We start from the raw sequence: 24,375 nt of genomic DNA on the forward strand, positions 1-24,375 counted from the left end.
CTGCCTTCCTGTACAAACAGGTCAAAAGACAATACTTTAGTACAGCCACTAGAGGTCTCCACCATCCTCCTATATCAGAATTTTAAGGGGTCTCTGTACTAGAAAAACAGAAACCAACTGGTTCATCCAGATGGTTCAACGGTGGCAAGTTTGATCCTTGGATTATCTTCCACTCCTTGGGTCAAATGAGATTAGAGAAGCTGCAGAGGTAGTGCTCACAGTCCATGCTTGATATTAAACCTGCAGCGGTAAACGGCGTCTGAACTGCTCGCAAGCTGCGGGCTGAACTGACCCTGGTGATATTCAGCCAGTGGCAATCAGAGTTTTGCTAAAACCGAAATTTCAATGCCTGAGCTTATCCGGCCAGACTGGTCAAGTACCACTTGTAAATGACCAGTTAGCCCCAATCAGGCAATTTAACCGGCCAGGGGCTATTTCTGGTTAGTTAAATCGTATTCAAAATTGACCCATTAGGTCTCAGCAGTCACCCGGAACTTAATCGGGCGCCGGCCAACATTCACATCAGTATCTGGTTAACTTCACTATATAAAGTTAGGACAGCCTTTTTGCTGTTCTAAGTTACGCAGTTACTTAGCTGGTTGTCAGGCTGAAAATTGCCACTAATTGGCTACTTTTATGCCCCAGATGGTTGCATGCTGTTGCATAGCCCCGTTTAGCCCTAGCAGGCCAGGAGCCTCTCTTGGCCATTTAAAATAGCTTTGACTATCGGACTGATTGCTCTTTTCCAGATATTGTGGTCTACTGAAAGCTTCTATACCGCTGCTAATGACTGGGGGAGTCAATTCAGAGCAGTTTATATGAGCTTTGTAATGGTGCTACAATGCATGAGCTTCTGAAAAGGTGTTACAATACAGAGTTTGCGTTTCCTTGGATGGTTTCAATACAGGCATTATTAAACAATAATCAATACATTATTCAACCTTAATCAATACTTGTGCTTTTGTAAAGGTGTTACAATACAGAGTTAGCGCTTTCTGAGTTGGTTCTCAATACCATAATCAATCTTTCTTATTTCTGCCTATAATATATAAGCAATCTACCTGCTTATACATACCTACTTGTACACACCTATATCAAATATATCATATATTTATTCATAGTATACCTTCTTATTGAGAGTAATTTTGTGACAGGGCGCCCCCCCCCCCCCCATAGGCACTGGCTGTGGCACCTATTTTTCATCATAGAATGCTAGGGCAGGGGTAGGCAATTCCGGTCCTCAAGAGCCAGAGCCAGGTCAGGTTTTCAGGATATCCACAATAAATATGCATGAGATAGATTTGCATCTCAAGGAGGCAGTGCATGCAAATCCATCTCATACATATTCATTGTGGAGATCCTGAAAACATGACCTGGCTCTGGCTCTCGAGGACCGGAATTGCCTACCCCTGTGCTAGGGCAAAATGGTTGACAACATGCATATGTTATGGTCCAATCACTTACACCAGCCCTATGGCCTGTACTTAAATACTAGCAAGAACATGCTGAAGTGAGAGCATTGTACAATTACTTCGCAAATCCAGCAAAATATGCACCATCAATTCATTGGACATATTTGGTGCTAGTCAGTATTCTATAAGAGACCACGATCACAAATAAATGACTATTTATATTCTTTCCAGCCATCCAAAACTAAGCAGCTCCTTACAGAATTACCCCTTTCTGTTTCTGGCTTCTGCTGCCTTCTGACCACGGCCAGGAGAAGTCTGGAAACCTCCACCTCATGTTTTCAGCACCTTCTTTCTCCTACCTCCATTCTTTTCTTGCTTCCTTCCTCTCCTTGCACCTCCCCCCAGACTTGAAATAGAGTCATAGAAAAGGGGGCAAAATATCTTTGACACTGTCGATAGAGCTACGAGGTGTCAAGTGAGAAACACGAGTTCAGTTCTAAAAAGAGTCTCTCGAGAAAGCTTGCAGAAGGGTAAAGTGAACGTTCCATCTACCTGGGCAGATTGCAGAATTGTTGCACTGGCGTTGTTCCCTGAGTGGGCCGCTGCACTGGGTGCTGTACGACGATGACACACAGAAGCGGGTCCTGGTTTGCCAGCCTTCCCCACAGGTGGTAGAGCAGACACTCCAGGGCGACCACTCTTCTGCCGCAGGATCACCTGTAGGACGCAGAACATAAGTGAAAGTAGCTGGACTGGGAGATCTTTGGTGGGAATCCATGATTGGAAAAAAAAAAACCCCAAAATAAAACCCTGCATGCCTGGCACTCTGACACATTCTCTTTGATTCCCCACTCACACGCTGGCAACAGTTATCTGCACAGTCGCCAAAAGTGCCAGGGAAAATTCATTTTCAACTAACGCACCATGGCCAATATTGATCTTTAAGTGCTATTTTTTTTTTTTTTTTCCCCATTTTTTTCTTGTTTATTATTCTGTTTCAGATTCTAGACAACATCCATCTCCCCAAAAATGAAATACAAGGCTGCCTTCTAATCTTGGCCAACATGTTAAAAGGAAGAAGAACTCCCCAAAAATGTTATCAGTTCAGAGGAATGTGAGCTTACTTCTTAGGGGACTCGGTATTCTAAAGAAATAAATAAAATAATTCAAATTCCACATCTCCACTGAGAGTGAACAGGTGACATCTCCTGCAGGATCAGTCTTTAACAAATTTTCCTTGGAGCATGTAATGTGCCCTCAAATCATTCTGACAGTTTGATATTGCCATGCCTATACCCAGTCCACCGCCAAACGTGATGGGCCACATCCTCCTTTTGAAGAACATGACTTGAGAAAACTATTCCTAAGCCCAACCCAGCACCTAATTTCACGACCGTGTCAGCCATACACCGGTCGCACTTCTGGCCGAGCTCCTTCTCCGACATCCTGCCTCACGCGCCGCCGACCGCCCCAGCCGTCTCGCGAGAGCTCCTGCCGGAGGAGGAGCGAGGAGCTTTAAGTGCTATTTTTATAAACTGTCTATTAGTACGAACTTGAGACTGTGTTGGATCCTTCAAGGTCAGGTTAGCTGTGAGCCATCCCCTTCTCTTTCTCCCCAATGTCCCTCCCCATCTCTCATCATTCTGGTTTTTTTTTTCTGCAGACAAAGTTTGTCTGTTTTTCCTCTTGTGTGATATGTAAATATAACATACAAATCCCATATCATGTTTTATGGCTTCTTGGTTGCATCTGTAGACTTGTGTTCCATGGGTTTATATAACCTAGAAATGAATAATATAAGATCATTGCTGGAAATGGCAACTTACTACTACTAGTAATTATTTCTACAGCTCTACCAGACATACGCATTGCTTTACAGAGTCACAAGCAAGAAGAAGATAGTCCCTGCTCCAAAGAGCTTACAATCTAAACAAACAGGATGTTATGGATACAGTTAAGGGGAAGGGTTAATCTGCTGGCTGGGTTGGAGGGCAGAGGGGAGAACAGGACAATCAAGCCATTGTGACATCACTGATGAGGTTGGCTCTTATTGGTGGAATGAGGCATTGTGACATCACAAACTCAGCTCAGATTCCCAAAGACTGAAAAAGGATGTCATGGATAGAGTTAAGGGGAAGGGTTAATCTGCTGGCTGGGTTGGAGGGCAGAGGGGAGTACAGGACAATTAAGCCATTGTGACATCACTAAGGAGGATGGCTCTTATTGGTGGAATGAGGCATTATGACATCACAATCTCAGCTCTGCTTCCCAAAGACTGAAACTCTTCACACTACTACTACTACTATGAATTGTTTCTATAGCGCTACCCGTCACACGCAGCGCTTGTCAGAGTCACAAAGAAGAAACAGTCCCTGCTCAAAGAGCTTACAATCTAAATAGACAAGACAGACAAAAAAACAGGATGTCATGGATACAGTTAAGGGGAACTTGACAAGAAGATTTTGAAAAATAGGTTTAATATGGCAGTTGTCACTTAAAGTATCCTTCAGGACTGCCTGTCATGATATATTTAGTACAACAGATATGCGTGCAGTCCAGAGTACAATATTCAGCTACCAAGTCCTGCAGTTCGTAGTTAGCTCGGATAGTCAATGGCAGGCTGTTTCCGTTGACCACCACTGAATATCCATGGGGGGGGGGGGGGGGAATTTGGCTGCTATTAATTTAACTGGCTATGTCAATATTCAGCACTGTAATATATCTACTAATAGGGAGAAATCTTCTTACCATCGATGCTCTGGCCCCCATTATTGAAACACAACAAATTGAGCTGAAAGCTAAGTTGGACCAGATGAAACAACAGGAACCAGAAGAGGAATTCAATAAATCATATGGGGATTATACATCTACCACGGACAAATATAAAACGGAATAGCGACAATTTAAAATTAAAAAGTTCCGTCGGGACGAAATGGACTTTACTAAAGGATATGTGTACCCGTGGATGAACCGCAATTCTAAAACAAAACGACAACGTAAAAATATGAATATTAAAAAAGTAGGTTTTTCTTTATCCACGAGTGATTCATCATCAGAAAATGAGAAAGTGATGTCCAAATCATCAAAATCTTTAGAGACACAAGCCAGATTTGATAATCTATCTGAATCTTTTTTACGCATACCTTCAGTGGAACCGTTAACGAAAGAGCTGTCCAGAATAGAAACCAGAAGTTCCAACAAGCACAAGAGGTAGTTCCGGTTTCCAATAAAGGAATCTTTAATCTTTCATCAAGAGAACTTAATACACAAGAGGAAGATTTACTCTCTATGGGGGTTATCATTTGTACCTAGCATTAATTATAATAGTTTTGATATGCATACTTGTTTAAGAAGATTTTTTAGATCATTAAAACTTAAGGTATTTTTCCAAGATAAACCAGTAATTACCAGTAATTCTGCTTTACTTGAGGGCTTAATTTACAAGTCATCTTGGCTCCCCCCTGGACCCCCTGATCCAGTAGTTACTACGTTTGAGCGTCTGGTATTGAGAGATGTAAAAGCTTTAGAAACTCAAAATAATAGATGTATTTCTAATATCTCAAATGATCAGATTAAAATTATTCAGAATTTACAAAATGATCAAACTATAATCATCCATAGAGCCGATAAAGGGGGTGGTATGGTGATTCAAGATTACAGGGATTGCCAGAGAGAAGCCTTAAGTCAGCTTCATGATACTGCATATTATACCACTCTTGTGGATGATCCCATTCAAGCTATTAAACAAAAGGTAGATCAGTTAATTCAATCAGCCAAGGATGAGGAATTGATTACTTCTAAGGAATTTCATTTTCTTATTAATAATCACCCGAGGACACCACACATATATTTTATTCCTAAAATACACAAATCGAGTACCCATCCTCCCGGTTGCCCTATTGTAGTGGGGATTGATTCAGTACTGGAACCATTGTCCAAATACCTTGATGGGTATTTGAAACAATTTGAACCTGATGCTGAATCATATATTAGAGATTCTTCCCATTTTCTTCAAATTATTGATAACTTTGGCCAACATCCTTTACCTGATAATAGCATTTTAGTGTCAGCTGATGTTACGGCACTGTGCACAAACGTCCCCCAACAGGCAGCTTTGGCAGTAGTTGAATTGGTGTCGTCTAAGTTGGATATAGTAGCGTCTAAAAAACATTTTCTTAATCAACTAGCTGAAGTGATTATATTTATTAATTACTTTAAATTTGAGGATACCCTTTATTAACCAACTAAGGGGGTAGCAATGGGGGCGGCTGTAGCCCCTACCATTGCTTGCCTTTATATGTCCAATTTTGAGGAGACGTTTGTGTACAGTTCCAGTCTTTATTGTCACGTGAAGTGTTGGAGGCGCTTTATAGATGATGTATTTTTCGTGTGGACTGGTGGAGAGGATGAGTTGGGTGATTTCTTGATGGAAATTAATCATCAGGATCCTAATATTAAATTTACATACAAAATGGATAAATTTCACCTCTCATTTTTAGATATTAAACAATCTCCACCCGTCTACACAGAAAACCATCTGACCGCAATGCCCTCCTCCAGTATCAAAGTTTTCACCCTCGTTCCCTTAAGAACAGTATACCTGTGGGTCAATTTTTGCGTATTCGCCGCATCTGTTCAAATGAAGCTGATTTTGATAAACAAGCCACAGTAATGTACTATAAATTTATTGAACGTGGGTATCCCAAAAAAATTATTAAAAGGGCCTGGAAGCGATCTAAGAACTGCCACCGGTCCTGGCTTATGCAACCAGATGTTAAAGATAAAACAGCTCATATGGTTTGTGTATTGCCTTTTACTAATAGAAGTAATACCATTAAGAAAATAATTTTAAAACATTGGCCCATTGTTCAATATTATTCTTCGTTTAAGAATAAACCTAAATTTGCATTTACTAGAGCCCGGAACTTGGGTGAAAAACTTAGATACAGGAGGGGCATTCAATGTAGGCAGAAATTACCTGCTCATAAATCGTGTGGACATTGTAGTACTTGTAGTCACGTTTGGGGTCAATCCTTTATTACCACTCCAATACCACAGAGGAAGAGATTTGATCTTATTACGGGTACCGATTGTGACTCCCAGGGGGTCGTGTACTGTGTGATCTGCCCCTGTGGATTGTTATATATTGGTCAAACCAGTAGAAAGATTAAGACTCGTAAAGTTGAACATTTGAGCAATATCCGCAGGGGCAGAGTATCCACCCCCCTGGTAGATCATTGGTTGAGGGAGGATCACTCATTGTCTGATTTCAAATACACTGTGTTGGTACATATCAACCACTACGATGGAGATAGTAGTAAATTGTTATTAGAAAAAGAACAACGTTTTATCTTTAATTGGAACACGTTGGTTCCGAACGGTTTGAATTCAGAGATCGAGTGGTTTAATAGAGAATTCTATGTGTGGTGTCCTCGGGTGTTACGTCAGTTCCTGTTTACAGGTCTGGTAAATGAGTTTGAACCCGATGTGGGTGTGTTGGTGTGAGCATATTTAAATCCGGGTACTTAGGTCGGTCCATTCAGTTCCTGTTCCGGTGCCGTTCCCCGGTGGAGTTCGCCTGTATAAGTAAGTTTATTAATCCTTTATTGAGATATGAAGACTGTATTTATGGATTATAAAGATTCAGTTATATTAGCAGTTATTCGATGGTTTAATTACAGTAATGATTTTAACCGTAGTTTGTTTTAACCTAGACCCCTCCTGACGAAGAACACAAAACCTGGGTCGGGGGGCCAGGCATTGAAATAAAAATGCACAAGGCACTTTAACAGCATTTTTTTGCACATTTCACCATTGTTTGCACATTATGCACTAGTTGCACAAGTATTCTAGTGACGCTGTTACTGTTTATATTTGCCCGCTATTTGAAAAATGGCAGGAACGTGAAGAATAAGCGGGCCTTGGATTGATCTGTATAAACTTTTCAGCGTCCTAAAATACTGAATCAATGGATTATTGTTGAGATTGTGTGATTTGTCTTTATCATACATTTTTGTGAGTTTAGATAAAGCTGTGATTTAATAAAAGAATATTCAGCACTGGCCAGTTAATAGCGGCCAAAGAGAGGCCTGTTATTTAAACGTTCCGATTTGGCCACTAGCCGGCTAGCACTTGACTATTCATGTCTAGCTGCTAATCACAAATATTTAGCAGAGATAACTGGCTGTCACCCTCTGAATATTAGCAGTTAGCCAGCCAAATACTATTTAACTCACCAGGAACTGTTGTTGGACAGTTAAATAGTGATGAATATCGAGGGGACAATGAACGCACATCATCAGTTTATTCCACGCTTTTAAATTAATGCACTGAGAAAACAGGCGGCAAACTCCAACTTCTGCTTTTACTGCACTGAAGCATGATGGCTTCACAAGGGGAAAAGTTGGCAATCATTTTCGTGAAACAACCTCAAGGGATGAATTTCGCCTTTCTTAGCATCCATACCAGACCAGTCCAGACAAGCGGGATGTACCCAAGGTCTATCCATACTGGGTGGAAGGAAGCTAAAATAGCTTGCAGGAGTCCTACACCTAAGGAGCAGATTCTCCAGATCTGCATATCTATGTTGAAGCACTTAGAAGGAATGTAATGGAAGCAAGAACATTTCCTTACCACTTATCTCCTGGAAAGACAGATTCTAACTCTGCCTAGGAGGGCTCCTGCTCTCAGAGTGGGCCCGCCAGCCCTTTGGGATTTGCAACTCAGACCACAACAGCAAGAGCTGGGTCATTTCTGTTATCTCTCCTGAAATAGATACCTTAAAGACCTTATTAGGACACATCAGCAAACCAAAGACCTATCCAAACTTCAGAAAAAACTGGGCCAAAACAAACATCCGAAAGAGGGTTGACAGCTGAATTAAAAATGGCCGCTCTTACCCTGACCTATGTCACCTGACTTCTTTACCATCAAAAGAGAGAAAGCCTCATTCTGCCAGAAGTGAAACGCTATCCTCTCAAAGGGGACTGAGTGATGAATGCAAGCAATCGATCTTGGTTTCCAACAAAATCAGCTGATCTATAGCAAACATAGACCTTCCGAGACCGACATGAGAATAATAGGAAAAAAGGGGAGAACTACAATTTGTTAATAAAGAGCACATAAAAGGGAGGAACAATAGGAAGGATATGACAGGGCGTTACAGGACTACATTTCTGGCACCTAAGGTCCTTCCAGAATCATTGCCAGCGGAGCATAGTGACGCCGAAGTCCGGCACTGCCCCTAACCATGCCTACTTGCAGGCTTCAGCGCCACAATGCGCCCCTAACCACCAGGGACTTAGGTGCCATCCCGGAGGCCGCACAGCGGTGGCGATTTTATTTTTTAAACGAGGGTTTAGTTGGATTTTAATGGCGCGACCAATTATCGCACCACTTAAACCCAATTAAACCAATTAAGTTAGATGGCGGTAGAACAGCTTTTATTCTGGCATTTGCTCAGTTTCTTATATAAGAACAAGTTTAAATGTTTTATGCTAAGATGTATGAGTAGGTGTGCTCTGTGGCTTAGTTCCTCAGAGGGCCTTGCTTCTCCCAGAGAACTAGGCCGCATCCCCAGAGCGTAAAGTTGCCTTCCTTCTTCTTCAGTGTGGGAGAGAACAGCTGCCATTTTGGACACTGCATATCAGCTTAATTTCTGTGTATTACTTTGTCCTCTCACCAGGTTCTTACCTTTATTTCTAACGATCTAACACAGCTTAGGTTTATATCTTAAGTCTGGAGAACGGTGTCATTTCCACAAGGTGGACACACTCCCAGCTTAACTCTGATGTGGCATCCATCTAATTGTGTCTATTTTTGCTTCACTTCTTAAAGAAACTGTTCAATCACTTCCTGTCTGGCTGATGACACTGAGATTACAGACGCAAAGGTTAGCTGTATGGGAACCTCATACAAGTGCTAATAAGTTCAGTGTTTGGCATTTAGAGGAGCCCTTGTATAACAGTACAGAATCTGAGGAGGTTCATTAAAGCAATCACCTGTACAGTGAAGCTGTAAGCTGTACAAAGAGACATTTAGACAGCAACACGCTGCCTATCTTTCGGTGACTGTTGTAGAATCTGGCCCCAAATCTCTAAATCAGAACTAGGTCAAAATTATTGCTTTAACACTATTAGTTTTCCAAAATTTATGTGTGTTCCGACACATGGTGAGATGCAGAGAAGAACGGGCAAACCAGCATGGGGGAAAGGCGCCCGATGCCGGACAGATCTGTATGATTTACATCCCACATGTGGTGAGAGATAGGTGAAGGTTCGAGAACTGCAGTGGATTGGTCATTTCATTGTCACGATCTGCGAGTGGGAGAACTGTGCAGCTTACGAGGGAGGAGAAGGCATCTTGACCGGTAAGTTGAATACTGTCAACAACACACCATATATCAAGAACATAAGAATAGCCTTACTGGGTCAGATCAATGGTCCAACAAGCCCAGTAGCCCATTCTCATGGGGGCCAATCCAGGTCATCTCCATCATGGTTGGTACGGTGATGACTTCACAGCCAGCATGTAAACATGGGTGACCCAGGCCTACGTAGAGTGTTGGGTGAGACTCTGGTCACCTTTTCGGGCAGACTGGATGGACCGTGAAGGTCTTTTTATTGTGTTACTGTGTAGTAATGTTCTCAAACCTTTCCGAAACAACATATTTGAACAGACCGATAAGAGAATGAATCTACTGAATGCCTTCTGAATCTCATTCGTTTAAAAGATGGCCCAACTAGATCCATTTGGTGTACAATGCGACTGGAAGAGCCTCCTCTGGAAGAAAGCGTGATCAGATGAACCGCTTGAAAAGGCTATGTGGGAGCCAGCTCTGCAAACCCGGAATTTCAATGCTGGTGTCTGACATTGAAATTCCGGGTTTAGTTCTAGAGGCGGCCCTACGTTTGTTACTGTATGATTACAATACGCTCTTTTAACAACTATTGACGATCTAGTGTGATAGTTTAATTTACATTTTTAAAAGAAAATCTTATATACCGCAAACCTACAAATCTAAGCAGTTTACAATATATATACATTAAATCCATTAACAGTAAGGGCTCTTTTTACTAAGGCATTAACGCGCAGAATAGCGCACGCTGAATTGCCACGCACGCTAGACCTTAACGCCAGCATTGAGCTGGCGTTAGTTCTAGCCGCGTAGTGTGCGGTGTAGCACGCGGTAATATCCTGCGTGAGCTAAAAACGCTAGCGCACCTTAGGGGTCCTTTTGCAAAGCCACGCTAGCAGTTTTATCGCACGCACCGGATTAGCACGCGGAAATCTACCACCTGCTCCAAAGGAGGCGGTAGCGGCTAGCGCGTGTGGCAATTTAGCGCATGCTATTCCGCTCGTTAAGGCCCTAGCGCAGCTTTGTAAAAGGAGCCCTAATTCTCTTTAATTATTGCATTACATTGTACACATTATATGCATTAAATCCATTATATACATTAAATCTATTAACCACTAATTCTCTATAATCTATTAGCTTAACAATTCTCAAAACATTTACAAATCCATTTTCAATGTTTCACATCTATCAAGTTTATTAAAACATTTTTTATACCGCTAATTCAAATTTCTAAGCGGTGTACAGCCTTAATAAAAGAAAGCTTTTAAAACACAGATAAAAATTGGTGTTAAAATATCATACAGTTCTATACTAGGTTACACAGAAACATAGAAACAGATGGCAGATAAGGGCCACGGCCCATCAAGTCTGCCCACCGCAATAACCCTCCCCTACCTTTCCCTGTGAAGAGATCCCACGTGACGATCCCATTTTGTCTTAAAATCAGGCACGCTGCTGGCCTCAATTACCTGTAGCGGAAGATTATTCCAGCGATCAACCACCCTTTCGGTGAAGAAGTATTTCCTGGTGTCACCGTGTAGTTTCCCGCCCCTGATTTTCCACGGATGCCCTCTTGTTGCCGTGGGGCCCTTGAAAAAGAAGATATCCTCTTCCACTTCAATACGGCCCGAGAGATATTTGAACGTCTCGATCATGTCACCCCTTTCTCTGCGTTCCTCGAGTGAGTACAGCTGCAATTTATTCAGCCGTTCCTCATACGGGAGATCCTTGAGTCCCGAGACCATCCGGGTGGCCATTCGCTGGACCGACTCAAGTCTCAGCACATCTTTGCGGTAATGCGGCCTCCAGAATTGTACACAGTATTCCAGAAGGGGTAGTAGACTTTTAGCACAGGACACATATACTGACTACAATAATTTGAGAAGTAGGGTTGAATTACAATAATTATAATAAAGCACACTTAAGGGTTAAACAATAGGTGGGGAAAGGGACTATTGCTGATTTAGTCCTAAAAAGGACCGTTTTATCCAAAAGCATCCTCAAATAAAAATGTTTCGAGTTTTGCTTTAAACTGCTTTATCGAGGGTTCTGCTCATAAGTGATTGGGCAATGAATTCCATAGGAAAGGTGCAGTGACGGCAAAGTTATTAGATCTCAGCGTATTGATTAGTTTCAAAGATGGTACAACAAGAAGGTTTTGTGACGTAGATCGGAGCAATTTAGCAGGTTGATATGGAATAAGGAGTCTATCAATGAATTTGGGTTGGCTATTGGAACGAGTAGTAAGAGTTAACAGTAAAATTTTGTAACTAATTCTGTGCTCGACAGGCAACCAATGAGCGTCAATTAGAAGGGGAGAGACATGGTCATACTTCTTTGCGCCGTAAATGATCTTAATAGCAGTATTCTGTACTATTTGAAGGCGTCTTATTTCCTTTTTGGTGATGCCCTTATAGAGGGCATTACAATAATCTATGCAGGAAATAACCAAAGAGTGAATTGTGTGTTCAACGATGAGGGATCGAGCAGTTTAGCAAAAGACCTTATCATTCTGAGACGGTGGAAACATTTCTGAACCACCGAACTGATGTGATTGTGATAGGAAAATTTGCAGTCGAGGGTAACTCCCAAAAGTTTTTAAAGATTTTCTAAAAATACTCAAGAGACTTAAATACTTTGGGAATGCATTCCATAACTGAGGTCCCAACTGAGTCTCTGCACATCTCAAGTTTTATTTGTTTAAAATTTGGAAAACCAAGGAACGCTCGAATACTTGACCGTATATGACGTCCTGGCACGTGAACTTTTAAAGCTGTTTCTAATCAAAGGGGTTGTTGTTCGTGATGAATTTTAAAGATCAAAATCAAAATCTTCAATTGAATGCGCCAATAAATAGGCAGCCACTGCAATTGTTTAAGAATCGGCCAGGGGTGTGCGGTCAGGGCCTTCAGAGGATTCGCCCACCCCCTAGAGGCGGCACTACTCTGAATTTGATTGGTTGAACAGGCAACGGGCTGATGCTGCCCAGCCAATCAAATTCAGATCAGTACTGGCAGGGCCTTCAGGGGGTTCGGAGAATCCCCAACTCAAGAGCTCTGCTTTTTTTTTTGGGGGGGGAGGGTTACTTTTTGTTTGATGCAGTTTAACTGGTTGAGCAGGCTGCCTTCTCAAGAAATCAACCTGCATCAATTGAAAAGTAAACAAAAAAAGTAAAAATGTGGGGTAGTAGAGCCAGAGATTCACTGAGTCCACTGAAAGACCTCCTCACACGCCCCTGGAATTGGCGTAACAGTTCAAGCAGCCAAGAGGAAAATTATATATTATGTTCTTGAATTTTTTTAGCGTCAAAATTTGTGTCTCCGAATCTTAGGCCCTTCAGTTTTGCATCTAATTGATAAAATTCTAGTTTAGGCATGTAAATATCAGCCCTGCCTCTGCCCCATGCCTCTCCCTTGTGAGCACCCTTCTTCCAGTTACCTGTTAAGTCATTTTAGTACATAATTACAGAACAGCGATTGGGCTCACTTAGGGTTACCATTTTCAGTGATGTAAAATCCTGGACACATGGCCACGCCCTGTTCCACCCCCAGCCCCGCCTTATTCCGCCTCCAGCACTACTCCGTTCTGCCTCCAGCATCCTGTTGCGCTCCCAGCCCCGCTTTCACAAAGCCTGGTTTCTTCTTTCCCGACCTCTGGGCCTCGTCTCGAGGGCCTCCAAGAATGTACATTTAGATACCTACGTGATGTAAATGCGCATGAGTCAAGTCTCTTTCATTTGAAAGGAAGCTCTGCAATGAGAGGGCAGAGGATGAAGTTAAGGGGTGATAGGCTCTGGAGTAATCTGAGGAAATATTTTTTTATGGAAAGGGTGGTAGATGCGTGGAACAGTCTCCCAGAAGAGGTGGTGGAGACAGAGACTGTGTCTGAATTCAAAAGGGCCTGGGATAAGCATGTGGGATCTATTAGAGAGAGGAAGAGATAATAGTTACTGCGGATGAGCAGCTTTATGACCTCACAATGCAGGTGCAAAGAGCCTTAGCCTATAGGAAGAGGAGATGCAAATGTTAAGAGCATCAGCCAATAGGGAGAGGGGAGATATGATAGAGATGTTTAAATACCTACGTGAGTCGAGTCTCTTTCATTTGAAAGGAAACTCTGCAATGAGAGGGCATAGGATGAAGTTAAGAGGCGACAGGATCCGGATTAATCTAAGGAAATACTTTTTTACAGAAAGGGTGGTAGATGCGTGGAACAGTCTCCCGGAAGAGGTGGTAGAGACAGAGACTGTCTGAATTCAAAAGGGCCTGGGATAGGCACGTGGGATCTCTCAGAGAGAGAAAGAGATAATGGGTACTGCGGATGGGCAGCTCTATGACCTCACAATGCAGGTGCACAGAGCCTTAGCCTATAGGAAGAGGAGATGCAAATGTTAAGAGCCTTAGCCAATAGGGAGAGGAGGAGATAATGGTTACTGCAGATGGGCAGACTAGATGGGCCATTTGGCCTTTATCTGCTATCATGTTTCTATCTGTGCATACCCATAGGCCCTCCAGACACGACAGAACTTGGAGCTTTCCAAAACCCGGACAGTCCTCTAAAAAGAGGCCCTGTCTGGGTTTTATCGAACATCTGGTAAATCTAGTCTCACTACTGCTTTTTATGTGGATAAGTGAACACTTCCACGTGCAAATGCTAACAGCCTATAAATCTGAGTGCAAAACTCATGCTTAAATTTAATCAACTTGATACAGAATGAGGAGGAAACGGACAATTTTCAAAGAGGATTTTGAAAACGGACTGCAGAATATACCGCTTTTAAAAATTGTTCTCTCCCCAAATACAGGGGAAGGCCAGTCTGAAGTATACACAGGGGTTTCATTGTGATCCCGAGGGCATTATTTAGTTCATCTTTGCACTCTCAAGCCAGTTAAAATAAAAGGAGAAAGCAAGCACGGAAGTGGTCAATTCATTGAATCGACATAATTAAGCACTTATATCTTTAATTAGATTCAATCCAGTATCCCAAGTCTTTCAAGGTAGCTCCAAACCACAAGATATAATCAGCAACTGAGTTTGTTTACAACAAATTAGGCAGCTAATGGCAGCCCAACAGAAAAAAGCCCACGAAAAACAAACCAATCACCTGACAAGCCCATTAACCAATGGCAAGATTCACTGAGGACACTGATCGTGTCCCGACCACTTTGCGATCACTTAGCGACCCCGACCCGATTCACTAACCTTACTCCTGATCCGATCCGCGTCCAATCCGATCCGCGCATGCAAATACAGACAGGCAGCGATTCACTAAAAAAAAAAAAAAAAATGATGGACACCGACTGGGCTGGCCGATCGAAAAATAAGCGACCGCTGAGGACCAGTCGCTCAGGTCCTTTCTGACTGCCCTGCTCTCTGCCCCGATTCTCCGCTCTTCTCTGCCCAGATTCTCCTATCCTTATCCGCAGTGCAAGCCTGTGGTTTTAACTGGCGGGTATAAAGCGGGTTAAAACCACAGGCTCGCGAATTAAAAAAAAAAAAGGAAAACAAAAAAGTAAAAAAAAAGTTTTCATCTCTCCCGGACACGGAGGGCCAGCGCATGTGCAGACCATCTGCACATGCGTCGGGATCGCTGGAGAGCGATTTGTGCAGTCGGTTGAGGGCGTGATGCCGATCGGCCTCATTTGCATGAGGACGCTTCGTAAATCAGCCCCCTGGCCACGGATCGGATCCGTGGCCTTAGTGAATCTAGCCCCAAAGTCAACTGCTCTCCCCTAACCTCTAATCCAGCGTCTTTCAAACTGTGTGCCGCAGCACAGTGATGTGCCCTGAAGAGATTTCGGGTGTGCTACGAGAGATTCCAGAATTTGACTTGATTTCTAAAAATTCCCATCATAAGTATACGCTGGAATAGATGACATGTACGTCACGTGTGCAAGAATCTGTCAGTGTTATGAACGTCTGTGTCCGTAAGGCTACAACCGCCCAGACAAGCATCATTCTTTGACGCGATCGGTCCTTGAAAACTAACCGCAAGGAATTTTAGTTTTCTTTGTATGCAGTAGTTATCTTAACCTGAGCAACAAAGCAATCAAGGCTTTGTTACCGTTTGGATCATCTTATCTTTGCGAACCTGGATTTTCAGCTCTGACAGAAATTAAATTGGAAAAAAGGAGAACGCTTGCAGATGATGGATGATGAAACACGTGTTTGCTTGTCAACTATCGAGCCCCATGTTGAGTTAATTTGCACTCAAAAACAAGCCCATCCATCGCATTGATTAGCAATTCTATTCTATCGACTTTAGTTTCACCTTTGTTACAATTACCCATACATAGCTTAAGGAATTTTAAATAAAGAACTCTCAAATTTACTTTTTTTGATGGTTTCGCTCCATTTAGTGTGCCGGAGCTAAAAAAGTTTGAGACGCTGCTCTAATCAAATCATTCGATCACACCCCCACCCTAGACTCTTAAAAATGCCTCAAAGACACAGACATAGGCCAGATACTTTCCAGAGGCCGTAATTCAGATGACATGGAGGAGTGGGCTGTGAATCCGAGAAGCCCGGTTGAAATCCCCAAATCCCACTTGTTCTTTGTGATCTTGGGCAAGTCGCTCAACCCTCTACTTCCTCAGGTACAAGCTTTGATTATAAGCCCTCTAGGACAGGGAAATATCTACTGTGCTTGAATGTAACTCACCTTGTGTTACTACTGAAAAGATGTGAGCTAAAACCAAACCTTTTCTCCTTCCTTTCTAAAATGAAAACCACATATGAGGGCAGTTAAGGACTCCAAAACCCATCAATACTTCCCAATTTCACTCCTAATGCCAATTTATTTATAAGATGGCATTAATACAGTCTTTCGCTAGAGCTAAGTGGAAAAATAGGCTACCGGTGCATTCTGGGACTGGATTCCAAAGTCACAAAGAAAATGGAATAACAAATCCCAGAATGCTTTGAGGTGGGAGCCGGAGAATCAGGAGGGTCAAACAATTATCAGGTGCATAGAACTGGACCAATGTTAGAAATCTAAAGTGTTACTCCAGACATATTGGGGAGGGGGTCATTTTGAAAAGATTTTCCTTAACTTCAAAGTAATATGTATTAGTTAAATTTCAGAAGTTGGAAAGTAGGACCAGTGCCAGGCAGACTTCTATGGTCTGTGCCCCAAAATCGCCAGGGAGAGACCCGATCCAATCTGCAGGCTGCCCAGAGGGCTTACTGAAGTTTAAGCTCACAGAGCACCCTCCAGAAGCAGACAAACTTTAAAATGTCTATGATCTCCACTCGCACAGTTGATCCGCAGCACATGGGCAAACCCGCAAAATAAATTTAAAAAAGACTAGGAATTGAAAACAAATCACGAGCAGAAGAGACTGATTTCAACCATGCAGAGAAGCTGCAGGTACAAAACTGAGCATGACAGGAAACTCCCGGGCAGGTAGCCCAAAAGGGAGGGATCAAGTTTTAGTAGCTCTGCAGCAGAAGCTACCAGACATACAAGAACCCACGAGTTCAGCCTCCAGAGGGATTGTCCAAGAGATTAACCCCCTGTTTTACAAAGGTGCGCTAAGGGTTTTAGCACGCGCTAAATATACACACACTAACCGCTAACGTGTCCATAGACTAACATGCACGTGTTAGCGTTTAGCACTTGGTTAGCGCACGCTATAACGCTAAGCGCACTTTTGTAAAAGGAGCCCTAAGTATGCCAATGTGAAGAAGTAGAACCTGGTCAAGCCGCGGTAGAGGTTTCTACTAGAGAATGACACGGGGAAAAAATCTGTCCCCGTCACCACCCTGTCCCCACGACCACCGTCCCTGTCACTGCCCTGTACCTGCAACCCTGTACCCACCCCGCCCCATCCCAGTCACCACTCTCCCTTCCCCGTCCCCACAGCATCCATACAAGCTCAGTACTGCAATATTTAGCTTATTCCTTCCTTATAAATCAAAGTTCTAGCTGCTGAACTAGAGAAAGATCTTCAGCTGTCAGGGCTTTGTTTATAAATTTTTATCAACACAACTAATATAGTACTTTATCCTAAAGCAAAAAAAAATAAAATAAAATAAATAGAAATTTTTTTTTCTACCTTTGTTGTCTGGTTTCAGCTTTCCTCATCTTCTCATTCAATTCCGTCCATCCACTATCTGTCTTCTCTCTGCATCTTCCATTTGTTCTGTTACTGTGCCTCTCCCTTCACCCCCCCCCCCCACCCCCCTCCACACAATTGGTCTGGCACTCATCTTCTTTCCTCTGCTCTCTCCATAATCTGGCATCTCTGTCTTCTTCCCTTCCAGCGTCTTCTCCCCACTCTGTCTTCCCCATTTCCTTTCAGCTTCTTCTCCCCCGTTTACCTTCAGCGACTTCTCCCTCCTTTCCCTTCAGCATCCTCTCCCCACTATCTGTTCCCCATTTCCTTTCAGCATCTGTTCCTCTCCGCCCCCTTCAACTTCTGTTCCTTTCCTTTCCTCTACCCCTTCCCTCTCGCCACCTCACCGCCCTTCGGCACCCCTCAAGCGGTGCAAGCAGCTTCCTCCCTCCCCCTTACCTTTGTGGCACGTTTTAAGATTGAGTAACTTGTTCAAAGCCGTCGGAGGCTGCGAGCAGTTGCATGCATTTGTGGGCAAAAGCTTCTCCTCTGACGCAAAGTTGTGTCAGAGAAGAAGCTTCCGCCCACAAACACACATGAGTGCACACAGGCTCCGATGGCTTTGAAAAAGTTACTCAATTTTAAAACGTGCCGCAAAAGTAAGGGGGAGGGAGGAAGACAGATAGATTCAGGAAGGTAGGTAGAAGGGAGGGGGCTGTGCGCAATCGGTGACTGCGCGCATTGCCTCCCTTAACTGCGGCGACAAGGCCATTCACCGCTCCACGGGGCAGTGGATGGCCTTGTCTCCATACCCGCAGTGAGCACTTCCCCCCCTCCACCGTTTGGGCAGGTTACCACGGTTAGCCCAGAGTGCTAAATTGCTCTGTCGTTACTCCAATGTCCACAGAATTCCTATAAGCGTTGGAGCATTTAGCGTCTCGGACCTCTTTAAATATAATCCAAGAGATTATGTCTACTATGAATAATTGGATAAGATATTATAAATTGAAACTCAATTCAGATAAAACCAAGTTTTTCTTTGCCTCTCCTTCAAACCAGATGTACGACAGAGAGCTAACACTCGGTGGGATTTCTTATCCCACTGAATTGAAAATCAAAATCCTGGGAGTATCTTTAGACAGAAATCTGTCCATGAAAGCATTTACCTTGGCTCTGGTTAAAAAGTTGTTGTTTTTTTTTATTTTGTGGAAGTTGCATACTATTAAAGCATGTTTTGAACCTATGGCATTCAGAACTCTTGTTCAATCCCTGATACTCAGCACCTTGGACTATTGTAACTCAGTCCACCTTGCCAGACACCGTACAAGCACGCTTAGATTACGAAGAATACAGAATGTAGCAGTTCATTTGATCTTCGATCTGAAGAAATCGGACCATATTACATCTTATTGTAGAGAGCTCCATTGGCTCCCATTTGAAGCCCGTGAAGGAAAAGTCCATAGTCTGGATCGGCAGCATGGAATCTTGATGCTCTTTGGGGTTCTAGAATGTTGCTACTATTTGGGTTTCTAAATTTTATAAAATGGATCTTTATCAAAAAATTCCTACCCAAACTTTAAAATAACCATAGTAAATAAGGCTATAGGAAATTATTTAATTTGTTTTTCATTGTGTATAATTAGTCACAGATGTACTTTATACCATTTATTTCATCTTTTATAATCAGATTCACCATTCAATATCTATATCATTTAAACAGAAACCTTTAATAATCCCAGAAACCCTCAATGTGCAATAAAGAGTTGTTTATGTGTAAAATAGGTTTAGATTTCATGTGGTAAAAGTTTTTGTTTGTAATTTTAGGTCATATGAATTGCAGTAACCATACTTTCCCCCGATGAAGGTCTTTTGACTGAAACGCTCATGTAAAAATAGAGCGTCGGGCAGTTCTAATTTAACAAACCAACGTTGGATCAGCAGTTTGCTATCAAAAGATAAGTGTTGCTAAATACAATTATCTATTGATGAATATTGTGACAATGAACTGATGATATTATATTAGATTCATTAATTGGGAAGAAGCTCCTTCAATTTATTATCACAGAAATAGAACTTTTTAATGTAATACAAGATACCAGTCAATTAATTAAGGGAAGGAGGTTTTGGTATAAATAAAGATCTGAAACTGAACAGAATACGGACCTGGGATAACGTATGTTCTAATCTAATCTAATCTAAACCTTAAGTTTATATACCGCATCATCTCCACGAATATGGGGCTCGACACGGTTTACAAGAACTTAAATAATAGGTAGAGAAGGGTAAAGGTTTACATGGAACTTATGTGTAGAAGGGAGGAGGAAAAGGGGGGAGGATAGAGTTACAATTTGGTAAAAAGCCAAGTTTTCAGTTGTTTGCGGAATAATTGGAGGGAGCCCAGGTTCCGCAACGGGATGGTGAGGTCGTTCCAAAGTCCTGTGATTTTGGAGAGAAGGGATTTTCCCAGTTTGCCTGCATAGTGGATGCCGCGTAGAGAGGGGAAGGCTAGTTTATACCTTTGGGCGGTTCTGGAAGAGTCGGGACTGGAGGAGTTGAAAGATAGTGGGATAAAGGGAGGAAGGATGCCGTGAATGATCTTAAAAGCCAGGCAGGAACATTTGAAATGGATTCTGGAGATCATTGGGATGTTAAGGGAGGTCCTATGCACTGAAATCTTATGATATACCTTCCTCCTAGTTTATTTATTGAGGGTTTCTGTGATTATTAAAGGTTTCTGTTTAAATGATATAGATGCAGAATGGTAAATCTGATTATAAAAGATGAAATAAATGGTATAAAGTACATCTGTGACTAATTATACACAATGAAAAACTAATTAAATAATTTCCTATAGCACTATTTACTGTGACCCTTTGGGTTTCTGCAAGGTACTAGGGACCTGGACTGGCCACCATGAGAACGTGCCACTGGGCTTGATGGACCGTTGGTCTGACCCAGTAAGGCTTTTCTTATGTTCAAATTGGGGATATTCTGTTATAAAATCTTATATGGTCAGGCGCCTGAATACCAGATCAATTTACTTTGTTGAAAGCGAATCGCCCACTTCGCACCACAGCTTTATTCGTTTTCCCTCCGGTTGGAGGTTGTACTCACAAGAAGTTCCAACAGCGCCTACTTGCTTATCAGGCAGCGAGGTTGGGTGAGGAATGACGCTCTTTATCCACAAGGTCTTGCCCTTATATACATTTCAGAAAATTATTAAAATCGATACTATTTGCAAGATTTTTAGAGCATTAAAAATGGTTAATGCCTAATCTGTAGATCGCTGGGAATGCCCTGTTTCTATCTTTTGGAAACCGCAATGATCCGAGAGGTTTGGCGGACTAGAAATATTATGTAATGTAATGGGCCGCAGTAGAACCCTCTACTGCGGCTTAGTAAAAGAGGTTACTAGAAGTTTAAAACCAGTGTTCTGTTGTTTTCCAGAGTAGATGAGAAGAGAGAGAAGAACATGGCAATTGTTTTATTCAGGATCTATTATAAAACCTACATTAAATAGGATGTTTGCACAGAGACAAAATAAATCATCCATTCGTCAGCATGTGGATGCACTGTGCTGCCACCTAGTGCATACTGGGCAGAATACACATCACTCAGCTTCAGAAATTCCTTCAATCAACATCGTTCTAAGAACGTTACAACAATTCTCTCTGTTGTCTGCATAATATAAAGCTGAAAGATTGCCTAGAGAAAAAGGAGCTTGGGGACATTCTGATCCCTATCAAACTTTATTCTGTTTGTTCAGATCACGCGCAATTCAGCAAAGTTTCCCAGGACATTCTCCCTAATTAAGACATTTTCAGTCATGTCGATGGCTGGGATTGTCCGAAAGGTCATGAGGTCCGTCTTACTTCAATATAAAATGCAGGCGGATAGTTTGTTGGGTTTTTTTTCAGTGACCAGTTGGTCCCATCCTCCCCTCCCTTCGCCCCTTTTTTCTCTTCTCTTCTCCCCTCCTTTCCCCTTCCCCCTTCTTCCTTTTAAAAAACTTTTCTTATAAAGTCATTGTTTTGTTTGTCATTTAACACCCCCCCCACCCTCTTACTAAACTGCGATAGCGTTTTTTAGCGCAGGGAGCCACGTTGGATGCTGCGCACTGCTCCCAACGCTCACAGGAACTCTATGAGTGTCGGGAGAAGCGCGGAGCATTCAGCGCGGCTCCCTGCGCTAAAAAACGCTATCACGGTTTAGTAAAGGGAGGGGGTAAATTTCACGTAAAAAAGAAGAATCAGAGTAAATATGAATAGTACTTTATATGTCATGTTAGCCTAATGTTTTTAAATAACATTTTTTTTAGAATAATTAGGTATTTTATTGCAGATAAGGGGGGGAGGGGTTATCAGCACATGTTACCATTAAGAAGAGTTAGTTTACTACAAATTCTGCGTTTTTAACCCAGGGTCTTCCAGTAATTTCCGTGGTTTACTTTACATGTCCAACAAAAATTGGTCCACAATCAACATTTATTCAAAACTGGAAAAAAGATGGAAAAGGACAGTAACTGTGCTTCCCAAGCCTTGGGTAAAAATAATACTGTCAAATAGGTTGTGGATTTGTATGTATTTATGTTTCCTGACAGTAATACTTCATGGTGTGTATATATTAAACCATTTAATATTGTTTAGTTTGTTTTGATTTTGGCTCTGTATTTATTTAATGGACATCAGTATGAGCCATGTAAACGGTGCCCAATGTAAGGCTCAGGCAGTAACCTTGCGATGACTGGCATCATCCGGATGATATCTGGATAAGGATTGCTGCCTCATACATCATATTTGTCCATGGCCAAAAAACAACAAATTACTAAAATAGAAAAAATAATAATAAGTGACCCAACTGTCCCTTTGCAATCTTAAATCCCCGAGATATGGCATGTAAACTCCTAAGGGTAAGTTAAATAAGGTGTCTGTGACCAAACTTACTGTGATAAAAATGAAAAAATATATATAAATGTAAAAAACTGAAAACAGTGATGATGAACTAAAGACTAAAATGAAATGTACTGAACTTGAATGATAATAAACAAGATTAACGCGCCCAAAAAAGAAAACCAAAAAGAAAAAAATGAAAAAAGTGACAGAAGGTCCAAGTATTCAGAATATTATGCTAAAAGTTCATGCAATGAAAAATGACTGGCAGTCAGTCCGTAAATCTGAAGTGAAAACCACTGAACAATTCCAAATCAATGTGTATCAAAGTTCAACTGTTCGTGTAAAAAATTCAAAGAGAACATACATTCTATGGGTCATCACTTGAATGCCCATGTGTCCCAAATTTGAAAAAGTAATAAATACTTAGCTTCCGTTCACTGAATGTAGAAAAAGCGGGTGTTTCTGAAATCAATCACTACCCGCAGGAAATCTCCACTCTACTTTACATGTGCCAGCCTAACATTTAAGATCTTGCAAGGCATCCTCCCTCCTTTATAATAATAATAATAATAATAATAACTTTATTCTTCTATACCGCCATAGTCGAATGACTTCTAGGCGGTTCACATCAAAGAAGGCTGGACAGTCAGCGAATTACAGAATGCAAGAGGTGGGGATACAACTTATTACATGAGAAGTAGATAAAAGGACATTCTGTAAGATCCGACATTACCAGATCTACTCAAACATTTAAATTGTCTTTTCCTACGTTGAAAGGCGTTATTTTTCAAATAAGAACATAAGAATTGCTGCTGCTGGGTCAGACCAGTGGTTCATCGTGCCCAGCAGTCCGCTCGTACGGCGGCCCTCTGGTCAAAGACCAGCGCCCTTGGGTACGTTCTGGTTCAGCAGGAACTTGTCTAACTTTGTCTTGAATCCCTGGAGGGTGTTTTCCCCTATGACACTGGCAAATTAGGGAAGTCTCTTCTTTTCAAAATAACCGAGCTGTGGCATAAGAACATAAGCAATGCCTCCGCTGGGTCAGACCTGAGGTCCGTCGTGCCCAGCAGTCCGCTCACGCGGTGGCCCAACAGGTCCAGGACCTGTGCAGTAATCCTCTATCTATACCCCTCTATCCCCTTTTCCAGCAGGAAATTGTCCAATCCTTTCTTGAACCCCAGTACCGTACTCTGCCCTATTACGCCCTCTGGAAGCGCATTCCAGGTGTCCACCACACGTTGGGTAAAGAAGAACTTCCTAGCATTCGTTTTGAATCTGTCCCCTTTCAACTTTTCCGAATGCCCTCTTGTTCTTTTATTATTTGAAAGTTTGAAGAATCTGTCCCTCTCTACTCTCTCTATGCCCTTCATGATCTTGTAAGTCTCTATCATATCCCTTCCAAGTCTCCTCTTCTCCAGGGAAAAGAGTCCCAGTTTCTCCAGTCTTTCTCTATCTATCTCTCTCTATTTCTGTCTCTCTCCCCTTCTCTCGCTCTCTTTCTTTCTATCTCTCTCTATCTATCTCTCTTTCTGTCTATCTCCCTTTCTCTCTCTCTTTCTGTCCCTCTCCACTCTCTCTATGCCCTTCATGATCTTGTAAGTCTCTATCATATCCCCTCTAAGTCTCCTCTTCTCCAGGGAAAAGAGTCCCAGTTTCTC

At 42.2% G+C, this 24,375-nt stretch overlaps 1 protein-coding gene and 1 pseudogene across 5 annotated transcripts in view; both read right to left on the reverse strand.

The window, feature by feature from the left end:
- The window catches only part of ADGRB1 (adhesion G protein-coupled receptor B1), a 525,063-nt gene that overhangs the window by 325,711 nt on the left and 174,977 nt on the right, over positions 1–24,375 (reverse strand). For all 5 annotated transcript variants that reach the window (XM_033935216.1, XM_033935215.1, XM_033935214.1 and 2 more), the window contains exon 4: positions 1,965–2,129. In XM_033935216.1, the coding sequence (XP_033791107.1) occupies positions 1,965–2,129 (165 nt within the window). The remainder of the gene's footprint in view (positions 1–1,964; positions 2,130–24,375) is intronic.
- Positions 2,399–2,912, reverse strand: LOC117355995 (annotated as a pseudogene).

This window comes from Geotrypetes seraphini, chromosome 2 (genome assembly GCF_902459505.1).
Source record: "Geotrypetes seraphini chromosome 2, aGeoSer1.1, whole genome shotgun sequence".
Classification (NCBI taxonomy): domain Eukaryota; kingdom Metazoa; phylum Chordata; class Amphibia; order Gymnophiona; family Dermophiidae; genus Geotrypetes; species Geotrypetes seraphini.